Source organism: Anarrhichthys ocellatus, unplaced genomic scaffold (genome assembly GCF_004355925.1).
Source record: "Anarrhichthys ocellatus isolate YVR2014 unplaced genomic scaffold, GSC_Weel_1.0 scaffold2363, whole genome shotgun sequence".
NCBI lineage: Eukaryota > Metazoa > Chordata > Actinopteri > Perciformes > Anarhichadidae > Anarrhichthys > Anarrhichthys ocellatus.
The window spans coordinates 1-7857 of record NW_022282337.1 but is presented as its reverse complement, the minus strand read 5'-3'; the positions used below and the strand labels follow the sequence as shown (position 1 = coordinate 7857).

The window sequence follows — 7857 nt, the reverse complement described above, 5'->3', positions numbered from 1 at the left end:
TGTGTGTGTGTATATATGTGTGTGTATGTATGTGTGTGTATGTATATATATATATGTACATTAGATCAATAGAACCTCATATGAATATCAGATATGTAATTCCATTTTCTGGTTTAACACAAGGTGTCTAAAAAGTGTTGACAGGTTGACAGTTGACTGTGCCAGCTCTATCTCCATGAATCCCACTGATATGCAGCTTAATTGTTTGAACATGTTCTGTTTGTGTTTCCAGCTGGTGGACAAGCTCAACACCAACACAGAGATGGAGGAAATGATCAATGACTACAACATTGTAAGTGTACCATGTAAGCAATGTGGTAACTATTCTGACACCTCCTGCTCTATGAGAGGTCAAGTCTTAGATGAGATGAAGTCAGCTAATGAAGATGCCCGTTGATTCCTGTCGTTTTCCTTCCTCTCTGCCCTCCCAGTTGAAGGCCCACAATGACAGCGAGGCTGAGAGCATTGATAGCATCTTCACTGAGAGGAGAGAGTAAGTATTTGGTCGACGTTTAAACTATAGTCATTGCACAGTATTCTTTAAATTGAAATGGTAATAGAGGAAAGCTTGAAATGCTTTTTGTATTTAGGTATCTTGTCGTGCTTTATCAGTTAGTGTCATCAATGATCGATTGAGGAAATGTATTTGTTGTCTTGATGTCGTGGTCATGTGGTTCATCAATGTTAGCTGCAGTTCACAGCTGGACAACGATTTAATCTGCAGAATGTTTCACAAGTCAACCATCTCATATGGTAATCTATAATTGGTTTTAGTGCAGTTTTAAAGATGATGAGTAGCTTCAAAATGACGTCACATTGTACAAACCGACTGAAGCAGAAGAAAGTGTGGGAGCTAACGTTAGGCCCAGGAGCTAATGAAGGTATAAGCACCAGGTGAGTGATACCTTAAGTCAACCTAGACTTCAGTAAATAGAGTAAATATTTTGCAGTCAAATCAAACAGTTTACAGGATATTCAGCCTTTATTTCTTTCTCATGCTTTTAATACTTGACTCGTGTCTTTACAGGACTTGTACAAAGGTAATAAAGTAGAACATGAATATGAGTTTACATATAATTACAATCCCTCCTCGTCACTGTGAGGTTAGTTTATGTTTTTTGCCGGACACACCTACAGTCTGTGTGTGTGTCTATGAGTTACACTCGATGTCTCTGATTCCTCACAGTTCATTTTGTTTGTAAGCTCTCTGGTGTTTGGGAGAGTAATGCAGCACGTAGAGTATAAACGCCTCCGTTCATGCTCTGAGCTCCGCTGAAGCTCATGCTGTAGAGCCAAGCAAGCGATGGTACAAAGCTTTAGTTGAGCAACAGCTCAGATGTTATAGTTGTAGTACAACCCTCTTACAGTACGAGCCACAGAGCCCTAGAATGATAATACATAGTTAAATTTTATTTAGATCTCAAATGATCCACCTTGTACGATGTACACTGAACATATTCCATCTAAGAACTATTCTTCTAGAACAAATTTTTTTTTTTTTGAGTAGACAAGTGCCATATTTTCCTTTTTGTGATGATTGCCTCCTCGTCTTGTCACTGGTTTACCAGCTGCTGATGTCTCCCCTCCTGCATGTCACTCGTCACTCTTCACTCTTGATGTATGGGTCCTCAAAATACCCATCCTCCTCCTCCTCTATCTGCCCATTCTCTTGTTTGAAGGTGAATGTCTGATGGTTCACGTGTCTCCCTGTCTCTGAGAAGACTGTTGACACAATGTCCTCCTCCTCTTGGCGCAGCCGCCGATGACGGTAGTTGTGGAAGAGCTTGTACAAGGAAGGCCCCTTTATGGCACAAAGAATGAGCACGGAGGTGCACATCGCCAGGGCTGCAACACATCCCGCGAACTTCCACGTGTTGCCGAGCACAGGTGTCTGGTCTAATTAGGTTTGAAGGATGGAGACAGGGAGGGGAGATCAGTCTGTTTAGCTTGTTATGTACAGCCACACAGAAGAGATGTTAAAGAATAGGAAACAGGTCAAATAACCCACATCTCTCTTAGTCATACCTTTGTTGATGTTGAGTTTCTGGCTTGAAGAGTTTTGAGAGTTGACAGGTTCCTGTGGGTCTGTAGTGAGGCTGGATGGTGGTGATGGGTAACACATCGCTGCAGCCTGCAAAACATCTCTGCCAGCCTGATTTTCTGGGGAAGCGCAGGTGATTTGTTTCCCTCCTGTAGAGCCACACACATAAAAGTAATGTCATAAATGAGCATTCACTTAAGCCCCTTTCAAGCATGCAGCCCTTTGCATTGATCTCTTCAGCGATTTCAATGTATTCATTTGAATAATCGCCCTGGTCACTTTGATGTAAATGTCACAATGGCCCCTTTCCCACTGGACAACATCTGGCTTATTGTCTATAGTTAGAAAGGTTAACATGTGCATTTATTCCTGGGACAAGTGACCGCAGTAGTTACAGGTATTTATCAGCTCCATCTTCAAACAGCAGTGATGGAAACATGACACCCGGGTTGACATGCTTTTTTTCCCGTGACTTTTCCTGCAGAAATGTTTGCTGACTTCTGCAACTCGTCATCTCAGCCACAACATTGGAGCATTCTCACTGGCTTCCATGCTACTTTCTACTGTTTACCAGCCATGTCTTTGTCCGGCACGTTCGTGACGCAGAACATCAAACACCAGAAAAAACCCCAGAAAGGTTACTCGTCTACTGGCCATGGGAAAGTAGTCTATCATCTATTTTTAGAGGGTTAAGCCGCGTTTAAAGAAACCTGCATGTATGCACTAATTTAGTGGAAAAGGTGTGTATCACTAGTTTGGATCCACTGACATTTCCGTAGCAGTCTAAACAGCAGAAGTCTGATTTGAATGCCGTTGGATGAACATAAAGGCTGCAGCAGAACAAGGTACAATATGGAAGTCTTGTTCCACCTTCTATGATGATTGTAGTACATGTATTATCTGAACCATCGTCTCTAATACATGAAATCAGTTTAATAAGTTGGGAAACACTGAAATAGGCTTTGTTAAGGTGTTGAGGAGATCAATGTTCTCAGATCAGACCCTAAATATAAGTATGCCATCTGAACTAGAGTGGCTGAGCTATAACACTGAAACCTTCAAATTGCAGAAAGGACATGTTTACCAACGGTAAGTCCGGCTGCTTTGACCTCTGCAATGCTGCTCAGCAGCGGACAGCAGCAGTTCCAGGGGTTACCGTGTAGTTTCAGCACCTAATGAGACCAGACCGGGTTAGGTTAATGGACTAATAATAACGTGGAAAGAGGCAAATGCTTGGCTCCAGAATATTCCAAAGGGGTTTACCTGCAGATTAGTCAGCTGTCTGAATAGCTGTGTATGGAGACTTGTCAGCAGGTTGTGGGACAGGTCCAGTTCGCGCAGGACATCTAGGCCAGAGAAAGACTCTGGGTCCAGGCTGCAGTAACACCCAGTAGAAGCATCAGTTATAAATGCAGCAGTTATTGGAGCAGTGGAAGTACACATGCTGTCACAGTCATACTTTTACCAGTGATGCAGTCACCCTCTTGGCTAATCAGTAACAAACATTCAGCCTGATTTTCAAACGTCTGGAGCAGCAAAGGGGCAGCACTCACTTCTTAGCCTAACAACCTTTACAGTGTGTTCAAAACGTGTTAAAATAAGTATGTAGAATGGAAAGCTTTATTTACCTGCTGATTTTGTTCCCGGACAGAGACAGCGCTCTGAGGTGTGGTACCACAGAGAAGTACTTGGCTGGTATATTGGTCACCAGGTTACCATCCAGGTGGAGTTCTTCCAGTCTGGGATAGCTAGCCAGGGCTAGTCTGTCGGTCTCATTCAGAGTAATCATGCTCCCCTCAATCACCAGTTCAGTAACAGAGGAGCCGTTGCATCTGTGAGGAATGACTCGCAAAAGCTTGTCGGTCAAGTTCTTTACCTGCTGATGGACAGTTATTACAACAGATGAACCATCATCGCTCTGGCTGAGTTTCAACAAAAACATGTATTTCCTGTGCTAGCTTAACAAAAATAAAATAGAAGATGTCCTACCAGTGCCTCCTCTTCCACAACCTCAGCATTACTTCCCAGTATAGTCGTTGCTACCACTGAAGTCAACCACAGCAGTAGAAGAGGTTGCCGCCACCCGTCCATTATCCCACCCTGAAATAACAGAAAGCACTCTGGGTAATCAATACGTTTATGAATTGGATGCTGAGCGACCTTCAGTCTGTTTGCCCAAACAATCTTAGCTCTGACCAGCAGCCTGTAATCATTACAATCAACCTTCCTTTCATTACAGACGTTGAGTTTGCCTCCATGATCACTTTTGAGTTCAGCTCTGGGCGAGTTCAGCTCTGGGTGACCAGGAGGAGAGCAGTCGGCCCTCGGTGGCTCTGGGAGTGAGAGGCCGAGTCAGCGGCCGCAGGACAGCGGATTCAGTCAGCCCAAATGTCAGCACCAGTAGCCACATAGCGGGCAGCTGTGTCTAATCTGTGTAACGACAGCAGCACAACATTTTCTGATCCGGCTGGGGGAGTCAGGGTGGCCCCCTGAGATCAGACCCCCTGCTGCTGGGGTTTGCACTGGCTGAATTTGAGCTAGCTGTGTACAGGGTCTCCCGGAGCTGACAGGCCATACTCCCGGCTGCAGGGAGGGCGAGGAGAGAATGTACTTTGTTTTCTCGTTTTTTTTGGGATTTAATCCAATAAAAACGCACACAGACCATGGATGTATTACGTCCCTCGGGGAAGCTCTACTCCTTCGTCCTCTCATGTTGGACTGAGGACAGACCGGACTCTACAGAGACTCTATCGCCTCTAAGGCACCGGCTGTTTACCAAGATAGGACGGGTTGGGGCTGGATGGATAGCATGCTAATTATATCTCTGCAACAGAATGCATGGACGTCTGGGACATAACATTAACATTGTGACCTCTTCACATTCTGTTGATAATGTTTTAAACTATAATTCTGGCCACATCTTACACATTGTACCTTTTTTTTAAAGTGCTCTTTCAATACATCCTTGTGGAAATGACATACTGTTGAAGTCCTGCAACCTTCTTTATCTATTAACTTGTAACTTATACATTCTCCTGTACTCTCACATTAGTAGAAAAGCTCTCACGTGAACTTGGATACCTGAGACCGGATGTTGCACAGAACAGTGTCAACACCTGAATCAAACTTTGACCCAGACACGAGGTTTTCATTACCACATATAAACATATATTGGAGTTACAAATCTGCTGACGTGTTTGAGTGTAAAACTTGAGATCAGAGTACAGCATACGTATAATCTCTGATGAAAAGGACTCAATTAAGTCGACTGGAGTCTCTTATTTCCCTGAGAGAGCAAACACCTTGAACTTCTTGAAATGTAAATTCAGCGAAGAACAAGCACACCTTTGTCAGCTGAATAACCTTTAACCTGCATGCAGTGAAACGTCCATCGCTGTCCTGACTGTTGCTTCTTTAACAGAAGATTTGTCGTCCCAGGCTCCAAGTGTATTCTGTCACTATTTTATTTTACTGAATAACAACCAAAGACACTTACCTGTTGTTCCAGGGGCAGGTAGATAGACTTGGATTCACCTGTCACTGTGATGCAGCCAGCACAACAAATGAACTTTGTTCCCTGTTGTAAAACCTGTATGCTGACACGCATCGGTTCTGTTTGATGAAGTCACGCCTCCTTTCCTCCTTTGGTCAGAGGTATATTTAAGCCTTGTTGGACATCTAAATAATTAGATAATACAGCGAATGAATGAATAGGATTCATGGCTATTGACAATTAAAGTATTAAATAAATGTAAAAGTTATTAAAGGTTGAAGGAACAGAGTAAAGGAAGCAAAGAAGAAGGATGTAAAGGGGGTTTGAATTAGGTGAAGGAGAAGAGAGAAGGAAAGTAGTCGGGGGAGAGAAGATAGGAGTGTCCTTTGAAAGAAAGTAAGAGGGACTTAAGGAAAGGAAGTGAGGACAACAGAAAGGAAGCAGTGATATACTAAATATTCATTTACCATCTATCTGGCATCTCTCCCTCCCTTTCTTTATCTCATCCTTTCTTTATTCTTACTCTCACTCTCTGTGCTTGAATGCCCCCCCCCCCATGCTGTTGTCTCAATAAAGTTAAACAACGAACTCTTCCACCCTGTTTGTTGTGCAGGAGAGAGGAGGCTATGCGGGCGATCGAAGAGGAGATCCGGAGGGAGAGGCGCGTCGCTGACGAGGTCGTCCAGTCGATGCCGGCCGTGAAGCAAGAGAAGTATTTCACCATGACAACAGCCAATGAGGAGCTGCTACAGGTAAGAATGTAGTTCTAGCGTAATATTGTCTTCTCCTCATATAGATGAAGAATCAGTGTAACGGTTGCATGGTTCTGCCATGGTCGGGTTGGTTTGATGGTGGTAGAACCCTAACCCATGGTGCTGCAGTGACGATTGGTTAATATTACTCATGCTGTGGTTTAACACTGTTGTTATTTTCTCCACCATGTGGAATAGATGTACCTAATGTCCTTCATCTTCTCCTTGCCTCCTTGCCTCCTTTCTCTTTTGGTAGGAGCTAGCTGTTCTCCAGGAGGAGCTGGACATTCTGATGACCAGGAAGGAGGACTACGACGCTGTGAGTTGGATCAAACAGATGGGGGATGATCAAGGCAGGGTTACTGTATGCAATGAGGGTTCACCAACTTAAGTTTAAGACATTTAATATGCATTTGATACCACGAAGACTGTAATGTAATACCTGTTGCACAGGTGGCAGTACCTCACTATCATTCCTAACGATGTCATTAATGAATCCTTAAACACGACCTGGACCTAGATGGACGGATTAACAAATAACTAACTAACTAATTGAAGCTCCACATATGAAGTTTACATAAGGTCAGAGGTGTGGTGCTATAGAGATTACAGCCAGGTTTAGTTTAGATCACATACAGTTGTGGCAGGCTGGACAAAACAGAGACATTTGAAGGTCATAGGTCATCCTTTAAGGATCCGTTGCCCTAGAATGAGCCCATCATATCTACATGAGGACTACATTGGCCGCTTGAATTCACAATTAAAGGAATAGTCTGTGATTTATCTGAGTCTTCATCCTTATTTTATTCAGGTGCTTTTACTGTTTACTGACTTAAAACACAGCCACCAATTGGAATGATGCCTTCTCCAGTAGTAGTCATATTTTAAAAGAAAAACAGTGGCCTTGATGATTTCTTTTCATTTGATAAAGTAAATAGTTTATTTGTACTGCTAGTGTTATTTAGTCCTGACGATGACTGGTCATCGATGTATGAATGTTTGTGTGAATGGGTGGAAGAGAGACAAGTTGTAACGCACTTTGTCTGCTATGTAGACGCAGTCCACTTAACCACTTACCATCAGCATGAATAGTTCAACCTTCCATTGTCCTCTGTGCAGGAGCTGTCCACCTCACACTTAAAGCAGGAAGTGGTTCGTCTCCACGAGACTCTGTCAGCGCTGGAGGCCAAGCGTGACGCCATGGAGGCTGAGCACAAGAGCCTGGGCTCCCCACAGGAGGAGAGAGAGCAGCTCTTCAAACAGGTTAGCTTCAGCTAGCTGCAGCAATGCTTCAAAGGCAGCAGCAATGTTTTAATGAACTGAGATCATATGAACTATTTCATCTGCACAGACTGACAGCAGAGGTTGTCTTGGTACAGGCAGAGTTTGGGTTTGTAAAGAAGCCATTTAAGCTACAGTTCTGTTTTCCAGGTGAAGGAAGACAACCAGGAAATCGCCGGCATGGAGAGACAGTATGTAGCATTGGTGTCGCACCAAAACTCTGTGTTTTGCTTTCTTGCGTTTCATTTTCTTTGAAATTTCTCTCTGTCTCTCTGTCTCTCTGTCTCTCT

The 7857-nt window shown here is 43.6% G+C and overlaps 2 protein-coding genes across 3 annotated transcripts; one reads left to right on the top strand and one right to left on the bottom strand.

The window, feature by feature from the left end:
* Positions 1 to 147: 147 nt before the first annotated feature.
* On the top strand, positions 148 to 7847 carry LOC116378301 (intraflagellar transport protein 74 homolog). Its single transcript, XM_031840150.1, has 6 exons — positions 148 to 292; positions 432 to 493; positions 6148 to 6286; positions 6543 to 6605; positions 7406 to 7549; positions 7718 to 7847. Exons 1-6 carry the CDS (start codon positions 176 to 178, stop codon positions 7820 to 7822), a joined length of 630 nt encoding a protein of 209 aa, XP_031696010.1. The 5' UTR covers positions 148 to 175; the 3' UTR covers positions 7823 to 7847.
* LOC116378300 (leucine-rich repeat-containing protein 19) lies at positions 964 to 5663 on the bottom strand. 2 transcript variants are annotated; one of them, XM_031840147.1, is made up of 7 exons: positions 5538 to 5663; positions 4031 to 4141; positions 3670 to 3920; positions 3305 to 3416; positions 3126 to 3213; positions 2026 to 2190; positions 964 to 1896 (listed from the first exon to the last, which is right to left on the bottom strand). In XM_031840147.1, exons 1-7 carry the CDS (start codon positions 5646 to 5648, stop codon positions 1601 to 1603), a joined length of 1134 nt encoding a protein of 377 aa, XP_031696007.1. In that variant the 5' UTR covers positions 5649 to 5663; the 3' UTR covers positions 964 to 1600. The 2 variants fall into 2 exon arrangements, with proteins under 2 accessions (XP_031696007.1, XP_031696008.1); XM_031840148.1 differs by having other exon boundaries at positions 3670 to 3917.
* Positions 7848 to 7857: the final 10 nt, after the last annotated feature.

Excerpts from the sequence above, each read along its gene's own strand:
- LOC116378301 (XM_031840150.1), top strand. The coding sequence starts at position 176 with ATGAATCCCACTGATATGCAGCTTAATTGTTTGAACATGTTCTGTTTG. Across the intron at positions 293-431 it reads TGATCAATGACTACAACATT|TTGAAGGCCCACAATGACAG; the intron begins GTAAGTGTACCA and ends CTGCCCTCCCAG. Across the intron at positions 494-6,147 it reads ATCTTCACTGAGAGGAGAGA|GAGAGAGGAGGCTATGCGGG; the intron begins GTAAGTATTTGG and ends TTTGTTGTGCAG.
- LOC116378300 (XM_031840147.1), bottom strand. The coding sequence starts at position 5,648 with ATGCGTGTCAGCATACAGGTTTTACAACAGGGAACAAAGTTCATTTGT. Across the intron at positions 3,214-3,304 it reads GACAGCTGACTAATCTGCAG|GTGCTGAAACTACACGGTAA; the intron begins GTAAACCCCTTT and ends TGGTCTCATTAG. Across the intron at positions 1,897-2,025 it reads GAAACTCAACATCAACAAAG|ACCAGACACCTGTGCTCGGC; the intron begins GTATGACTAAGA and ends AAACCTAATTAG.